General features: G+C 50.2%; 1 protein-coding gene across 1 annotated transcript; it reads right to left on the bottom strand.

Annotated features, from left to right (window-relative positions):
* Nucleotides 1-4,278: 4,278 nt before the first annotated feature.
* On the bottom strand, nt 4,279-10,878 carry DUSP7 (dual specificity phosphatase 7). The gene is made up of 3 exons (XM_054167216.1): nt 10,320-10,878; nt 7,526-7,954; nt 4,279-5,018 (listed from the first exon to the last, which is right to left on the bottom strand). Exons 1-3 carry the CDS (start codon nt 10,729-10,731, stop codon nt 4,711-4,713), a joined length of 1,149 nt encoding a protein of 382 aa, XP_054023191.1. The 5' UTR covers nt 10,732-10,878; the 3' UTR covers nt 4,279-4,710.
* Between the last annotated feature and the right edge of the window lie 7,877 nt (nt 10,879-18,755).

Here is an 18,755-nt window from a genome sequence, read left to right as displayed (position 1 = left end):
TGGGGTGAGGAACCAGGCTCTGACAAGGAGCACGGAGGGATGTGCTGTACTGGGGGGGCTAGAAGCATCCAAAATCAGCTACCTGGCCATCCTGGTGAGGAAATGCAGAAGTTTAGCTCTACTCATAGAGAGCTTTGTGCTCCTGGCATGACTTGAACAGAAGAAACTTTTGAAAAGCCCATGGAACCTGTGGTCCCTTTAACTGTTCAAATCAGAGCAGTAAGGCAAAGTCATCCACTTGAGAAAAAAACAAACCCAAAAGCTTCAAAGTCTCTCTCACGCTGCCTGGGGGCTTGTGGCATCACAAGTGAAAACCCAGGGGCAGCAGGTCTCTGTGCCCGAGGAAAGGTCCTGGGTTTGTAGAGCAGAGCACCAGAGAGCATCTCACAAGCCCCTCGTCTGGAATCAAGGGGTTAACCCAGGAGCTTCTCCCGGCTGTGTGTGGGAAGCAGTATCTCCTTGCCAAATTCCACCGATCTGAACATAACCAGCTTTCTCACTCAGCCTCTGCTCCTACGCTCAGCTAGGGCTCGTGCCCGCCTCTGCAAGGCAGTGCAGACAGGCCCCGTGCTCTCTTTTCGCTCTGTAACTTATTTCTCCAGCATCGCCCTTCTCCCCATGTCAGTTCTGGTCTCCTCACAAAGTTACAAGACGTTAGGTCTCCAAGGAAACCCCTCTGAGCCAAGAAGCTCAGTGCAAGACATTTGTAAAACACTGATGGCTCCGGACCAGCCAAGCTGGCTGCTCCCTGGTGCTGAAGTCAGGAAGCCTGGAAAAAGCTCCTTTAGGTCCTGGAGGAAACAGCACTCGCAGGATGGTTTTCAGACAAGCCACCTCCTTCCTTTGGGAACAGAGCTTTTGAGAGCAGCAGTGGCGGGACACTCGCAACACATCTCCCAGGATCAGGTACCCTGAGGGAGCTGCCTGCTGATGAGCAGCCTGGCAGCTGCCTACACACCAGCTCTTCCACCGAGGCAAGTAGCAGCTGTGCTGTTCCAGCCAGCCACAACTGAGCTACCTTGAAATCTGCTTACAGAGCTAATGCCAACTGCTAATATCCTGTTCCACACCTTAGCAGAAAATTGTAAGAGGAAATTAGATGGAAGCAAATATAGCCATACACCTGACAAGCTGTTCTGCACTCCTTCAGTGCACAGCCAGCCTCCAGCATGGTTTCATATCCTCCTCAAGAGCTACTCTACCATGCAATTACAGAGGAAAACCTAAAGGTCTTCTTTTCCCTGCATACCAGGTAAATTTTAATTTGTTGAGCCACAAACAGGCCTCTAAATCAAGAGAGATTCCCATCTGCAGTCTCAGAGTAAACAAACAAATTCTCTCATACACATACACACTCCCCTGACTCCTGCTTGAGCCTCTGACTATCCCTGCTGCTCTGCAGTGCACTCCACACCCATCAGCCTGAGCTCCTTCTGGAATGAACCAAGCCATCTTTGGTGCTCAGGCCCTAGCATTAGCAAAACAGGACACAACATCACACAAGCACTTTGAGGAACTGAACAACTGCCTGGATAGTCGTTTAATTTCCTGCCATTTAGGTTAAAACAAGAAATCCTGAGGGGAGAGAAAATGCACTCCCACACAGTTCTACCCAGCTACAAGAAAAGGTGTGGGGAACAACAGTGCCCTTAACTGGGCAGCATTCAGATGCTTGGAGCCACATTTCACCCTAAAGCATCCTCATCAGTCCCTCCAGCTTGCACCCACAGCTGGGGAGCACCGAAGGACTGACTGCACAGTGACACCGCACTCAGGGACTCGGCCCCTGATCTGAGGATGCAGGAGGAGGAGGTCCCTGCTCTCTCCGAGACCCCAAAGTCATCAGGTGGCTGCCCACTTCTTGCTTTCCTACCAAAATAAAGTCTGCTACCACAACAGTTGCGAGCAAGGCCTCACCAGGCCTTTGCTTAAACAGCAAACAAAAGTGTCTTTAGCTTATTTATTTTTGGCACGGAAGGATGACCGGGGTCAAAGCCAGCCCCGCTCTCAAGCTGTTCTTTGTTCTCCAGTTTATCCAATACCCCATCTCCCTCTCCTCACCCTCCCACCTCCCCCTCCTCCATTTTACCACAGGTCTTAAAAATTAAGCTGTGCACGAAACCGAACACCACACTTGAACGCCGCCCAGCAAATACTCTTCGCGGTCACAGAAGAACACTAATCAACCATAAAGAGAAAAAAAAAAAGGAAGGATAAGAGCAGCGTGCCCTTATATGGGCAGAGGCTAGACAAGCATCTGACACAAACATCAGTTTTAAAGAAAAAATAATATTTATTTGCAATATAAACAAAGTCCCAATATTGGATCAGTATATATAGGGTCACTAAATTTCCTTCATAACTCAGAAAGCAGAACCATTCCTCACTACCAAGCTCTCATTTGTACTAAATCAGAAGATGCATCTTTTTTTATTATTATTTTTTTTCCCCTCCTCCTTTTTTTTTTTTCCCCTACCCCCCCTCTTTTTTTTTTTTTTTTTTTTTTTTGTTGGGTTGGGTTTGGTTTTGTTTTGTTTTTGTTTTGGTTCCTTTAAAGAAGAAAAGACCACTAACAGCACAGGAAGCCTTTACAAACCAGCTTAGCTGTAATGCAATACAGATGCACTGTCCAAAAAAAAGAAAGAAAGAAAGAAAGAAAGAATCCCTGAAAAAAAAACCACAACCAAACCATAAATTCCTCCATGAGGTAAGATGCCAGGAAGATATCCTCCGTTTTCTCACTCACCACCTCACTTTTGTCTTGCAGGCCCATCACGCTCCCCCCTCCAACGACCCACGCCGATCCCCAACAGTGCGGCACGCGAAACCCAACGGAACCGAACACAAAACGAGCGGAAAACAAGCACAAGAGAAGCTCGTTCCAACCATTCTGGTAACAGCTTTTAAAACAGAAAGAACGGTTTCAGGATGCGACAGCCTCAAACATTCCTCCAGACGCAGAGGGTTTGGGGGGTTGGTTGGGTTTGGGGTTGGGGTTTTTTTTTTTATTATTATTATTATTATTATTATTTCTTTTCTTGAAAAAAGTACAAAAAATTGGATATTTAGAAAAAAAATCCGTGGCTTGCCTTTTTTTTTTTTTTGCCTTTTTTTTCTTTTTTTTTTTTTTTTTTCAGTTACATGAGAGTTAAAAGTGGACAGGGAGGGGGGGAGAAAGGAGGGACTACATTGCAGCCAATAAAGAACTCTCCAAAAATCCGTTCTGCCCTCCTCCCAGAAATGATTACCACTTCCTCCCCTCCCGGCTTGGTAATAAGGTGTTTGCCAAACACTAGCCAGAAATATAAACAAGTCTTCTCAGAATAGAAGGCACGGCATAAAGTTATTCAAAAAGAGGAAGGAGAAAAACAAACAAACAAAAGAACAGAAAAAAGAAAAAAAAAGAAAGTCAGAACCTCTGTTGAAAGCTCTAATCAGCTCAGAATTCGCCAGTTAATATATATATTCATATATATATATATATATGTATAAAAACCATTTTTTTTCCTGTTACAACGCTCTTCTCAGCACTTCCACATCACTCCCCTCACGCACTCCATCTGTGACGATCCAGTCCCGTCCTGCTACGCGATCCGTGCTCTGCTGCAGGCGCTCGCCGCGTTGCCCCCTCCGCCCCGCACAAGAGTGTGCACAAGAAACGCCAACATCACAACTACCTTCTCTGCTTGGGAAGCTGGAATGGTTTGGGGCCAGCTGGATGACATTAAGTCAAGTCAACAGGCAGCGGAGAATGAAGCTGGGCTCAGACATGCTTCTACCAGCTCTGGAGGCTACAAGAGTTTTACCTCTGGCAATAGCAAACAGTGTTTTTTTGGCAGGGGTGGCATTAAAAAAAAGACATAAAAAAACCCCCAAACAAACAAAAAGAAGCTTGCAGCTTAGTCACCTTGGCTGAATCAGTGCAGAGTTTGTGATTGTGAGTGCAGGAGTGGTGAAGAGGTTGCATTTAAGCCCAACTGGCCTTCACACATTAACAAAGCTTCCTACCAGATGCTAACAACAACAGCAGCAGCATGTATCTCTCTCTGGAGTACCCAGTAATATGCCAGGACATACCAAGGCTTCACAAAGTGTGCAAAATGCATTTGGTCAATATAAACATTTGATTAAAAAAAACAAAAACAAACAAAACAAAACAAATCAAACAGGAAACAGGAATAAAATACTGGTTTTGCAACCTTGTCTGTACAAACAGTCAGGAACTTACATATTTAAAAAGAGTTTGAACCCAATGCTCGAGTAAGATCTATCTTTTTTGTTTTAAATCAAAAAAGTAAACTTGGGTTTTAAAACAGTCTTGGCCCAACACCTTTTGTTCAAGGCTTCCAAGTGCATAAATCTCCTCACTCTCCGCAGCAAGCTAACCCCCTGGTAGCTCTTCACGTGTGTGCGTGCTCTGACAGTCCCAATGCACCCAGGAAAGCGGTTATTGCCGGTAACAGCTGCGTTCAGAACGCTGTAACATCGCCCGTAGTAAATAACCCTCTGCAAAACGACTACCTCTTCAATACCACTTTGATCAGGATACTAATGAACGGCATTAGCCTTCTTAAAGCAGCGATCAGGCACCTCTGCCCAGAGAAGCTAGTCCTTTCAGAGCTGCCTGGCAAGACAGATACTTTTGTAAGAGTTGAAATGCTCAAGAGAAGCGAATTCAATGCTCGAGTTCCCAACCAGGTGCCGTCCCCTTCATGTGGACTCCAGAGTGTTCAGCTGAAACAGGTTGTGGTTGGTGGGGGTGGTGAAGTAGAGCTGTTCGCTGGGCGAGCGGTTGTCGCACGGGCTGTTGAGTCCCAGAGTCCTCTCAAAGTCCAGGAGTTGGCCCATGAAGTTAAAGTTTGGGGAAATGTTGGATTTTTTCCTTTTCACAAAGTCATAGGCATCATTCAGGGACAAGTTGAGTTTTTGCATCAAGTAGGCGACAGTGACTGTAACAGACCGGCTGATGCCAGCGAGGCAGTGAACAAGGATCCCACACTTCTTGGAACGGGCCTCATCTGAAACAAGACAAGGGGAAGGGGGAGTCTATTATTCTGCACCAAAAATGCATGGCTTTGGAGCAGGGCCACATGGCCGCTGCAAGCTCCCAAGACAAGGATGACGGCCAGAACTGGATCCCCCTGCTCCTAGTGACACCATCTTATGTCCTCTGACACCCACAGCTCTCCCCTAAAGGGTTTCCGAGATATTCCCACTGCATGGTGAAGCTGCACATCCCCATTCTCCACAGCAAGGTCAAGCATCCCATGTGCTTGAGAAGAATTAATCAAGTCTGGCAACACATCCCTCAGCTAGGTAGCATTAGTACCTTAGAGGGCATGTGGAGCTGGAGGCATCAGCTCCAGCAAGATGCTGGTGGTCAGACACAGCACACCATCTCAATGCCAACTAACTAGGGAAAGCTGCATGCTCAAGGTGAGGCTACAGCCCAGCACCACGCAACCTATTCTCTTCTGCCGTTCCTATCCTCCTTCCAGTGGAGAGTTAGTTACGTGAATGTAGTCGAAGCCAATCTAAGCAGAGTCTGAAGTGCAGGAACTTCCCTTATTGTGAAATCCTTCCTTAGGATCGACAGCAACGCACTTAACTACAAACAAACGCTTGTGCCGGAGGAGCCTCTCGGGATGAATGGTAGCAGGGAGGAGGAATGCAGGCTGGACCAAAAATGGCGAGAGAACAGCGAGGAAATTTCCCCTCCCTTGCCACTGACTGCAAAGCGCACACACACACTCATTGTGCGTGGCGCAGCCGGAACAGTGTGATCCCTTTATGAATTGATATCTCGGAGCTGAAAGAGGGACACGCTGCCGAGAGTGCTGAAGGCACGCAAGCACCCAGCGCTGCTTGCCCCTGCGCGGCCCTGGCTGAAGTCAGTCGTTTGACTGAGAGCTTGGCAGCGAGGAGGAAAGTGGCAGGAGAAAGAGGATCCTCAGGCCAAGACAGAGGTAAGAGACGCTCTGGCACCACATGCACAGGGAAAGGCAAAGAACATGTAGGCAAAACAAAATCCAGACCCAAGTCATGACAGGCTTTTACCCCAGCCTCCAAAACCAGGCAAGAATTTCAAGTACAACTGCTCCCCAGCACACCCTTCCTCTCAGTTTCTCCATCTGCAACATCCTTCAGAGACATTTTGGCTTTTCCTCTGACCTGCACTGCATTTCTTGGTGTTTGGCTTTAGAGTGAGGTAATCCCCCATTTCCTGTCATTAACTGGGAAGCACAAGTGCAGCACTGGGAGACATCCTCTGACCCGAGCAGATGGATCCCAAATGCCACATGCCAGCAGGGACCCCATACCTCACCCCTGACATTTAATACCACACGCTCCATGTGGGAAGTACAGACGGGACATCAGAGAAGTTCCTGCTGCCACACTGAATCAGCCGCTTCTGACCACAACCATGTTACTAGAGGACAGAAGCTGGAGGCTAAGCAGAGTATGTGGGAATCAGGATTTCCAACAGCTGAAAAGCAGCTGAGGACCTACCACTGCTCTGCCCCACTTCAGGCCTTAGGGCACAGCAAGTGAGCACATGCAGTGGGGTCTGAAACAATGCTGCTGTACCAAAGCAGCATTGAAATGGGTTGCAGAGATTTCAGTCTGAAGGTAAAGGTCTCCTCTCACCTTTACATATCTTAGACTAGGTATGAAGCCACAGGGCTTTCAAAAGTTAGTGGTGGTAATGCCTACCTGTGCCATTCACCCTCCATAAATCAGAGCTGATTAGGCTAACAATCAACACCAGCAGACAGCACAGGTCATACTGGAAGTATACTTCCCTATTCAGCCCAACAGACACTTCTCACAGACCAAGAAGGAATTTTCAAAGTCAGCACCAGCCTGGGAGAAGAGAGATGTCCCTGCTGTACACATCCCCAAGACTAGCCAAAGCTGTCTCAGGGGCTGCCTGCAGGGAAGTTTTTCCATTACAATTGTAATCACTAACTCGCTGTGTTGACACTTACCTTAGGAGAAGTCTCCATACAAGGAGTTAGTTACATTAGGGCAACTTACAATGGGATCACAGCTACGCTAGCAAATCCTCTCAGGAAAAGAAAACAGCCACTCCACGCTACATCTTAACCACACTTGGGGATAAGGAATTGCCAGCACCAATCACGTTATTGCAGCTCCCATCAACACTCATTCCTCTGAGCAAAGCAGGCAGAGGAGCTCCCCACCAGCTCTGTTCAGCCATTTCACACAAGTGCAAATAACCATACAAGGGCAAGAGACAGCAGGGCTGGGTCTGGCAGGGCCAGTCCTGCCACTTGCAGGTAACTCAGCTAAGGTGCTGCAAGAGGGCTGAATTTTGGGAGGCCTCCCTGAACCCAGCCAACTCAACACACAGCAGAAGTGTCACCTCGGCAGCATGACACTCAGCTGCTAAGCTAGCGCCAGTGCTGTGCCCCGGAAAGGTGAGGCCAGAGAAGAGCTGGGAAGCTGCTTGCCACATTCCCAAGTGGTGAGTAGAAAGAGAGATGTTCTGCCAACTACCTACCAATGAAAGCAATGGCCTCAGGAAAGAACTGTGAGAGGTTCTGGCTCCAGTGATCTGAGATGGGGATCTGCTTGTACTTGAACTCTCCGTCGTGCTCAAACATGTTTGGCAGGTTGGGAGTCACATTCAGGATGTATTTAATGCCGTATTTGCCCAGGACATCCAAGTTGGTCGAATCTTTGGCACAGCCCAGGTACAGGTAAGGGAGGATCTGGACCGGAAAGGCAGGCTGATTGTTAGGGATGGGGCTTCCGTCCGACTCAGTGGCACTGCTGGGTTCCCTGTCGGATTCGCCATCCGAGCAGTCGGAGCTTATCCGCAGCCCTCCCAGGCCAAGGACCGATGCTGGGGGAGAGTTGCTGGGTGAGGAGCTGTCAAGGTTTGTCTCGCAGTGCTCTGAATATTCAGTCTGAAACTTGTTAAAGCCACCTAGGAAGGGAGAAAGGAAAGGAGAGAGGAAGAGAAAAAGATGGTTTATTATTCAGAATGGGAAATCCTTCTACCTGCACACATATGCACGGTATTTAGCGGGTCTTTGCCAGCAAGAAGTCGGCGTGCCTTCCCAAGGAAGGCATCTCCCTGCTCCCTCATCTTCCCTGGGCAGACTGCTACTGAGCAAACAAGTCCCAGGTAACCAAAGAGCATTTCTTACAAAGTTCTATATTGTTTCTGATAAATAGGGGCCAAATTTCAATTCCAAAAGAAACAAACAAACAAACAATAATCAATGGCAAGAGACAGTTTTGCCTTGTTTAGCTTCTCAGAAGTATGGTTCTGGGGCAGTTTAGGCAAGAGCTATTATGCCACCTAGACAGAAAAGCACAAAAGTATCTGCATCTGAAAAGACAGAGCAAGAAAAACAACACATACCCAGCCCAGACACTAAAAGCCAACAAAACAATCCACCTTCAAGCAGGAAAAGGGGCTGTAAGTTTTGCCAGAAAGCACCTCACACCTGATTTATACCTAAAAACATTTTTTGCAACTAAGCAGGACCATGGGTTTGTTCCTCACCCAAACTGCAACGAGCTTGAGGAGGGATAGGCCCCTTCTAAGTCCTTTTCCTCCAGCTCCTCAGCTCAACAGCTTAGGAAGGAAAGCAGAGGCAGGGAAGCAAAAATCCCACCGGTCTACCTCCTTTCCAGGCAATATTAAACCAGAGCTCAGCCATCGGTATCTGACACTGACAAATGGTTTAATTAGAAAGGCCTCCTGGAAACTTTGTTAGTGAGTTCGGCAGTTGCAGCGGGGTCACTGAGCAGGACAGACAGCTCCTGCCACATCCATTCATGAAATAGGCTCGTCCTCGTCCTCCTCCTCCTCCCCCTCGAACCCCCCCGCGCCGCCAGACAGCGCCGAGGAGCCATTTTGGAATTTTAATTGGAAACATTTCCCACCGAGGCTCCCGGAAAAAGGCAGAGAAAGGGGCTCAGCTCCTCCCCTGCCCATCGGGGAGAAGCTTAGGCATAACTTCAAAGATGCTCCTTCCTGCTAGTGATGAGGGCAAAGGGAGAGAGAAGAGGGTTCCGAAGCCAAGGTGCAATGGAGCCCATCAGCAAACCTCAAACTAGGATGGGATGGGATCGAGTGCTCACACACCGGCATGGGCAGGGTGCAGAGGGGCAAAGGGAAGGGAAAGTGGCATCAAACCCTACGCCTGCCACCCACTGCATCACCTGTGAAAAAGGCTCAGAGCTGCCCTGAAGGCCGGTCCCCAAGTACCTGACTATCACCGCAATCCTGTACCAAGGGATCCCCCAGCCACCCAGAAAGGCTCCACGAAGAAGCAGCAGCGGTTTTGTAAGAGCTTCAAGTGGCAACTTTTTTCATCACTCTCCCCCCTGCACACACACACACTCCTCCGCTCTCCTCTAATCCTGCCTCAAATCCGCCACCCAGCGACCGGACTGGGAGGATGGGAAGGGTCCCAGCAGCCAGCTGTGGGCTCAGTTCAACCCGCTGCGGGGCCGGCTGGGATCTTTCAAAATGGCTTAAAACAAACAACAAAAGAAGGGAAAAAAAAAAACCAAAACAAAACACAAAACACCAAAACACAAACCACAAAACACCAAGAACCCCAGGCGACCCCAAACCCTCAGGAATGGGCCTTGTGCGGGGCACTCGGCTCCCCGCTCCTTTACCGCCCTGCCCCGGGGGAGCAGCCGGGCTGCCCCCTCTCAGCCCCGCCGGCATTTCCAGGGAAAGGGGGAGGAAAACCCAAGAGCTCGCTTTTCGGAGATGGAAGTGAGAAGGGAAAAAGGGGAAGGGGGTTCTCCTGCTACCCCAAAGATACGGGCATCCTTTCCGGAGATGGAGGGGAGCCTGGCGCTGGGTCGGGGAGCACCCGAAATGCTCCCTCCGGGAGACAGCGGCAGTGTCCAGCCAGGGTGAGCTTGGGATGGGGCAGCGCTGGAGGGGCAGCCCTGGTGGCGGCAGGGTTGCGGGGCTCCCTCCCACCACTGCCGGGGAAGCGACGCAGGAAGAAACGGGGCACTCCCGGCCGCTTCCAGCCTGCGACCATTTTGTGCGGGGGATTACAGCGGGATACAGAGGAAGCAGGGGGGCAGGGGGGAAATATATATATACTGAAAAACAAAAATCGGGGGGAGGGGTGGGGGAGGGGGGCGGGGAGGAGGAAAGAAAACAACCCAGCCACCTCCGGCCGGCCAGGGCATGAATGCCCAGCGACGCAGGGGCTGGGCGAGGGCTGCGGAGAGCTGAGGGGGGTGTTACTGATGGACAAGGGCGGCGGGAGCCGGACGCGGGTGAAGAAAGGGCAGAGGGGGCACCTCACCTTTCAGGTAATAAGCTTTGCAGCCATCATCGCGCAGCTTCTGGAGCAGGAGCCCCAGGACGGAGGTGGCGGCACCGCCGTCCTGCCAGTCGGCGGTGGCCTCGTCGTAGAGCAGCACGGTGTCGGCCTTGCAGCGCTTGACGAAGCGCTCCTTGTCCTCGTGGTTGGGGATGATGGAGCGGATGGGCAGGTTGCCCTTCTTGAGGCGGCGGAGCATGAGCCCGGGAATGGCCAGGTTGATGGCCGTCTCGATGTGCGAGCTCTCGAAGAGCTCGTGGGGGCGGCAGTCAAGCAGTAGCAGCGATCGGCCGCCGCCCGACTCCAGCTCCTCCTGCAGCCACTCCGCGCTCTTGCACGGCATCGCCGCTGCCATGGGCGCCCGCGGGGAGCTCCCCCAGACCTGCGTTTTCATGAGGCTCGGCAGCGGCGGCCGCCAGCGCCCGGCCCACCGGCCACCCACGCGGCGGCCGGACGCGGCCCCGGCTCCGCTCCTACCGCTATCTCCCCCCTCTCCCCGGGCCGGGGTGGGTTTTATGCTGTGCCGGACACGGCGCGGCGCCGCTCCGCTCCACACGGCCGTGAATGCGCGCTTGCCTGCGGCCCGGAGCGCGGCGGCCCCCGCTCTGCCCTACGCGTTGCGCCCCATCCCGGCGGCCTCAATTAAAGCGGGGTTTCGCCGGCGGCTCGGCGTGTCATGCCTCGGGAGGCGGGGCGGGCGGCGGGGCCGGCCGAGCACCATCACGCCCCGCCCGGCACCGATCGGCTCAGCGCGGCCCCGTGCACACGCCCCGGGCGGCGCGGCCCCGAGCGCAAGCCCCTCCCCCAAACGCGCGTCACCGCCTCCCGCCACGCCCCCAGGGCCAATGGAGGGAGCTGGGGCGGAGCGGTCGAGCCCAAATATGGGCATGGGCGGGGCCGAGCGCGGGAAGGCGCGCGGGGGCTGGAGGCCACGGAGCCCGGACCCGCCGCCGGGCACATCCCGCCAGGGCACCCCGGGCTCCTGGCTCCTCAGTCCCCTCCGCCAGTGTTCAGTCAAAAGGTTAAGAAAAAGCGACGGGAGTGAGCGGCCCGGCCCTCGGGCCGGTGGGTTTGCAGTGGGTCACGCCCTGCCCCACCTCGGTCTTTAACAGGAACGCAAAATAAAATAAACTGAGGCTTTTTGGAACCGCGGTTCCAAATTAAAATTGACTGAGACTCATTAGGCTTCTGGATTCCCTTTCATTCCCAGAACGAACTTCAACATTTTACATTTACATACTCTGTTATTTTTAGAGTATCTTCCTTGTTGGGACCACTACTATAAATACAAACCTTTTGTGTTGCAGTATTGAAGTTGCAAGACAGGAATGTAACTGGAGGCATCCTTCTGGTTTCCTTCCATCTCTTATGTGCCTCGGCATGTGAATCAGTCTTCTGGTACCAGAAGTTTTCCGTGCCTCACACAAAATGTTCCTGTTACAAAATAGATTTGATCTTTCTCTTTTTAATGAGCAGGATGGCATTAAAGACACGGGGTTTTGTATAAGCTACTTCTCCCGCAGTCTATTTTCACCATGCAGGCAGTCAAACATTGATGAGTTGCTCGGAGAGGTTGTGCAATCTCCATCCGTGCTGGTTTTCCAGAGTCAGCTCAGCACAGCCTGGAGTAACCTGTGATTACCTCAGGGCTGACCCAGGTTTAAGCAGGAATTTTGACTAGAGCCCTCCTGTGACCCCGTCTCACTTTGGTTATCCTACAAGCCCTTGTTTTCCAAATTCCCGTGAGTGGGAAGGGGAATGGCTCTTCCTCCCTTGTCTGGGACAAATAAGCCATTCCTTCCCTCCCCCCCCCCCCCAACTTCTGTTCTCTTTAGCCTCTTACTATAAACTTCACGAGCAAATAATGTTACAAAGGGAAGAGCCAGGGTCTGTCTCACCATCAGATTCCCAGATCTCACCAGGGTTTTTTCCCAGCTGGCTGGATTTCAAGACCTGGGCTGTATTGTGTGTAACAGGAAAGATATTGTTCTTTTAAACACCACACACGCATACAAACACAGGCACACATGCACAGTCTTGCTTGTAATATACAACATATAATGTTGTTTAAAACTCTGCTTTTCAAACAACTCAAGGCAAAAAAAGAAAATAAAATGTAAATCAGATTATATTTGAAGACATTTTTCATCCAGTCATCTGTCTTTCTCAAAGCCAAAATCTACTACTGAAGCTGTAACAGAGCTCCTGTCTCACCAGTGGTCTTTTATATACCCTAGCCACAGAAAATATCCCAGGGAGGCCATTTTCCTTCATCTTTAATACAAAAGCAGCACTCAGCTGTGTTGGGATCCCTGTCTCCTTTTAGTTTAATTCATAAGATTCAGCACAGCACTTGGGCACATGCTTAACTTCGGGCACAAAGAGCATCCCATTGCAAAACCCTCTGCGATTTCAGTGAGACGGTGCTCAGAACTGTTCGTGGATTTCATCGGCATCAGCAAAATAAACAGCTTGTTCTACATCACTTTTTTTGTGTGTGACTCAAGCATGCCCGAGAAAGCGGAACAGCAGAAGCTGTCCACTTCCCCTTGCCCGGTTTATTTTTACCGCTGGTTGCTGTGGGAAGCTATTGTGATTCAGTGTTGCAGTAGGAAGTTACTAGCGCTGCTCTTGCAGCAGAGGATGTTGAGGTTCTTATGCAAGCCACAGTCAGAGTGAAAATAGCTGACCTTTCAGTATGTTTATCAAAGCACCTTCAGTTCACAAAGGGAACAGCAGCGGGTTGTGCTTACATCTGGGTCTAAAGCCCTTGGTGTACCGAAAGTCTTGTGGGGACTCCCTGGCTCCTCTATGGCGGTGCGAGGGAGGCAGGTGGTAACCGCCGGCGTGCGGTGCTCTGAAACCAGAGGAGAAATGGTTCAGCTCCATTTTGCGGTCTCATTAGCAACCACAAAAGTTTCGGGACAGGCTCTAGGCTCATCAGCTGCCAAAGCAAGACCAGATTTCACCCTGACGAATGCTGAAGTAAAACGATGTCATCGAACACTCGTGTGGCATCCTCCGCCTGCCCAGCTAGGAGCTGAATGATATCGGGAGAGGTTCCCCTCCCTTATCCCTTCTCCGGGCCCTCCGGAGTACGGCTCATCCTGGTGAATTCCTCCTGGCACCCAGCAGGCAGGCACAGGCAGGGCTGGTAGCTGGCAGCAGCGGGTGCCAGCCTGTCGCCGTGCTGCCCTCTGGAGTCAGCCGCTCCAAAGTGCACCTCAGTCAAAACCAGCCAGAGCTCAACCTCCCAGCGCCGGGCTTCCTCTGCCAGACTCTGCGTCCTCCCCGCAGTGACCGGGGATGCCATTCATAGAATCACAGAGGGGTTTGGGTTGGAAGGGACATTTAGAGCTCATCTAGTCCCTGAAGTGAACAGGGACATCTTCAACTAGATCAGTTTGCTCAAAGCCCCATGCAACCTAGCTTTGATTATTTCCAGGGATGGGGCATCTACCCCTTCTCTGGGCAACCCGTGCCAGTGTTTTACCACCTTCACTGTAAACCATGTCTTCCTTATATATCCCTTCCTTTAGTTCAAAATCATTACCCCTTGTCCTGTCACATCAGGCCGTGGTAAAAAGACTGTCTTCCTCTTCATTTACAGGCCCCTTTACGTACTGAAAGACAGTAGTAAGGTCTCCCTTGAGCCACCTTTTCTCCAGGAGGGTTTCTTCCATGAAAGAAGAAATCTCTGCTCTGCAGAGAGCCTTGGGCAGCCCCCTCAAATCCTCTCCCAAGGAAAAGAACCTGACACTCACCTCTCGCCCTGAAATAAGGCAGATCAGAAGCATGAAGGCTACTGTGCACCAAACACCTCCTTCAGCACAGTGGGGCTGTTGGGGGCCAAGGACCTTGGTGTTTGTCTCATCATGTATGTGGCTTTATTGTCAGGTAGAAGATCAGCACATGTCCAGAAATGGGCAGCTTTCAGCTCAAATCTCATTAGTCCTTTAGACATGTCCTTTAGGACAGGACAAGGAAGAAGTTCTACACAGAGAGAGTGATTGCCCATTGGAATGGGCTGCCTGGGGAGGTGGTGGAGTCGCCATCATTGGAGGTGTTTAGGAGGAGACTTGATGGGGTGCTTGGTTGCATGATTTAGTTACAATATCACAGTATATCCAAGGTTGGAAGAGACCTCGAGGATCATCGAGTCCAACCTGTCACTACAGACCTCATGACTAGATCATGGCACCAAGTGCCAGGTCCAATCTCCTCTTGAACACCTCCAGGGACGGTGACTCCACCACCTCCCTGGGCAGCACATTCCAATGATGAACGACTCGCTCGGTGGAGAACTCTCTCCTCACTTCGAGTCTAAACCTCCCCTGGCACAGCTTGAGACTGTGTCCCCTTGTTCTGGTGCTGGTTGCCTGGGAGAAGAGACCAACTCCCTCCTGGCTACAGCCACCTTTCAGGTAGTTGTAGAGGGCAATGAGGTCACCCCTGAGCCTCCTCTTCTCCAGGCTAAACAACCCCAGCTCCCTCAGCCTCTCCTCATAGGGCTGTGCTCAAGGCCTCTCCCCAGCCTTGTTGCCCTTCTTTGGACATGTTCAAGTGTCTCGATGTCCTTCTTAAACTGAGGGGCCCAGAACTGGACACAGTACTCAAGGTGTGGCCTAACCAATGCAGAGTACAGGGGCACAATGACCTCCCTGCTCCTGCTGGCCACACTATTCCTAATGCAGGCCAGGATGCCAGTTGATTAGATGGTGTTGGATGATAGATTGGATGCGATGATCTTGAAGGTCTCTTCCAACCTGGTTTATTCTATTCTATTCTAAGTGCTGTGACAAGGACAGCACAAAGTGATAACTGCTCTACACATGCATTGCCAAATCTCTGTGCCGTGCCACCATGACTGGTCTCACCTGAGTTCAGTGCATCTTTCTGGGTTTTGTTCTGCTGCAGAAAAACTCTCTCCTCCAACAGTCTTTCTGCTTGATGCCCAGCACAGTGAACAGCAAATTCCACAGCCACATCTTGCAGCCTTGTCTTCAGATTGCATTTGTTCTCATCTGTCCTGGGCTCCCATCGTGCTGATGCAGCTGCTGTCTTGAGTTCCTCATTTCCATCACCATCACCTCTCTTTTGCCAGGTTCTCCAGCTGCAGAACCCACAGGCTGTGTTTTCACATCTCATTTCCACCTGGGTCTTCAGCTTGCCTTTTAGAAACAAAGACCACGAGTCATGGCGGATCACAACATCAGTGTTAGCAGATGGCTACTCGAAACTCACTCCAGGTCCTGACTTAGCCCCTGCGATGGCATTGCTCTGAAGGATGTGACAGAGATTATTTTGAGCTGAAGGAGCAGCCAAAGTCTGAGTAAAGGTGTGACACCACAAGGGGACTCATGGTACTCACTACAGGTGAGAGCAAGGGTTCCCAAGGATTTGAGGGGTAAAGAAAAACTATTGGCAATCACAAGCTAGTATGAAATTAAACCTCATTTTCTTCTTATAGATTAACCTCTGAAAAGCATGCCTGTGGGGGTTTTCTTCTTGGTTTTTTTTCTTTTTCCCAGTGTTTTGTTTCTTTCTTTGACTGTTCTTTTAACATTGCACCCCAAAAGGATTTTCCTTCCAGTCCCTGCTGTCAAAGCAGCCCTTCCCCCAACAACGCTGGGCTGTAGCAAGCTAGACTTCCCTAGGACTCACCTTCTCATTGCTCAGTCAGCTGTTTGTAACATCTAATAACAAGTATCAGGTATGATTCATGGCCCAGATAGCAATCTGTAAAGCAGGTGTCTTCACCTGTCTCAGGTGCCTGTAGTCAAATATCCATCAATACCACAGGAAGATGCTCCTTCCTGGCAGCTCAAGCAGTATTTCAGCTGGGAGTTTGCTCAGACGACCTGGGCTCCCAGGGTAGCTTCTGGTTTGCTCTGTGGCATGACCCGCCTGGTGGATGTGGGGCAGGCTGTGGATGTAGTCTACCTGGACCTCAGCAAGGCCTTTGACACCATCCCCCACAGCAAACTCCTGGCCAAGCTGTCAGCCCATGGCTTGGATGGGAGCACACTGCGATGGGTTAGGAACTGGCTGGAGGGCCGAGCCCAGAGAGTGGTGGTGAATGGTGCCACATCCAGCTGGCAGCCAGGCACTAGTGGTGTGCCCCAGGGATCAGTGCTGGGTCCCATACTCTTTAACATCTTTATTGATGATCTGGATGAGGGCATCGAGTCCATCATCAGTAAATTTGCTGATGACACCAAGCTGGGGGCAGGAGTTGATCTGCTGGAGGGTAGAGAGGCTCTGCAGAGGGACCTCGACAGGCTGGACAGATGGGCAGAGTCCAAGGGCAGGAGATTGAACACATCCAAGTGCCGGGTTCTGCACATTGGCCACAGCAACCCCATGCAGAGCTACAGGCTGGGGTCAGAGTGGCTGGAGAGCAGTCAGGCAGAGAGGGACCTGGGGGTGCTGGTTGATGGTAGGCTGAACATGAGCCTGCAGTGTGCCCAGGCAGCCAGGAGGGCCAATGGCATCCTGGCCTGCATCAAGAACAGTGTGGCCAGCAGGAGCAGGGAGGTCATTCTGCCCCTGTACACTGCACTGGTTAGGCCACACCTTGAGTCCTGTGTCCAGTTCTGGGCCCCTCAGTTTAGGAAGGAGGTTGACTTGCTGGAGCGTGTCCAGAAAAGGGCAACAAGGTTAGTGAGGGACTTGGAGCACAAGCCCTATGAGGAGAGACTGAGGGAGCTAGGGTTGCTTAGCCTGGAGAAGAGGAGGCTCAGGGGTGACCTTATTGCTGTCTACAACTACCTGAAGGGGGGTTGTAGTGAGGCGGAGGTTGGTCTCTTCTCCCAGGCAACCAGTACCAGAACAAGAGGGCACAGCCTCAGGCTGCACCAGGGGAGGTTTAGGCTGGAGGTTAGGAGGAAGTTTTACACAGAGAGTGATTGCCCACTGGAATGGGCTGCCTGAGGAGGTGGTGGGGTCGCCATCACTGGGGGTGTTCAGGGCGAGGCTTGACAGGATGCTTGGTTGCATGGTTTAGTTGATTGGGTAGTGTTGGTTGGACACGATGATCTCGAAGGTCTCTTCCAACCTGGTTTATTCTATTCTATTCTATTCTGTTGAGTAAAAAAATCACAACTTTACATTACTCTTCCCACCTGTGAAATGGGGCTGGTGCCGCCTCGTCACCTTTGCAAGCATTTGACTGCTAGGGAACCAGGCAGGTGGGCTGCTGTGATGTTAACATCCTCTTGCAGTGTGAATCTCCTGGACTGAATCATTCTTTTCTATCTTTAAAAAAAAAAAAAAGAAAAAAGAAAAAAGTATTAATTTAGCTTTCCTTCTTAATTACCTATTTGAGGTAGGAGTTATTTTGTCAGGGAAGGGCACTTGTGGATGGTTTACCCCTTGTTTCACTAATGTGTGCAAGAGGTTAACTCTTGGTAGAGAAATGGATGCAGGGTTTTAACAGAAGGGGGGAAAAAAAAGCAAAGCAGAGACCCAAATTTGCTTTCTACTCCTGCACTAATTTGTGACTATTTTTATCAATGTTAACACTGAGCCAGGGTAAAAATACTCCCTAGAAAGTTTAGAATTTACATTTGTCTTCATATATATTCAGCAGAAATCTAGCTCCCCAGCCTCCGCACTGCCTAATCTGGATTCATTAGCTTCACCCACCCCCGAGAAAAATGTCAGATGACTTTGGCCTGGTGAAGCACCCCACCCACAAAAGCTCAGCCAGAGGATCTAAACACAGTAGTCTCCTTCCTGCTGCAAGCTAGCGCCATGGACGCGAGTTCTGACCCTGCAGGCGCCTAACTCGATGGTGGGAACAGATTTGCCCTTCCTAATACAGCCCTGCTTCAGGACAAACTCTCTGGTGGGCTCCATCCTGCAAGGATGCTGAGCCCTGGCAAGCATCTTTCCTGCTGCTCTTCCAGCAAAGGCAGGAAGATGTAGACTGTGGAAGAACCACCCCAAGAAGAAACCTCTGTGGAGCATGTCGTGACATATGGTTTGATTTAGAATAGAATAGAATAGAAATAGGAAATAGAAATAGGAAATAGAAATAGGATAGAATAGGATAGAATAGGATAGGATAGAATAGAATGGAATAGAATGGAATAGAAATAGGAAATAGAAATAGGAAATTAGAATAGAATAGAATAGAATGAAATAGAAATAGGAAATAGAAATAGGAAATTAGAATAGAATAGAATAGAATAGAATAGAATAGAATAGAATAGAAATAGGAAATAGAAATAGGAAATAGAATAGAATAGAATAGAATAGAATAGAATAGAATAGAATAGAATAGAAATAGGAAATAGAAATAGGAAATAGAATAGAATAGAATAGAATAGAATAGAATAGAATATAAATAGGAAATAGAAATAGGAAATAGAATAGAATAGAATAGAATAGAATAGAATAGAACAGAACAGAATA

This window comes from Dryobates pubescens, chromosome 1 (genome assembly GCF_014839835.1).
Source record: "Dryobates pubescens isolate bDryPub1 chromosome 1, bDryPub1.pri, whole genome shotgun sequence".
NCBI lineage: Eukaryota > Metazoa > Chordata > Aves > Piciformes > Picidae > Dryobates > Dryobates pubescens.
Note: the sequence above shows the minus strand (reverse complement) of the source record. Positions and strands in the feature narration are given on the sequence as shown.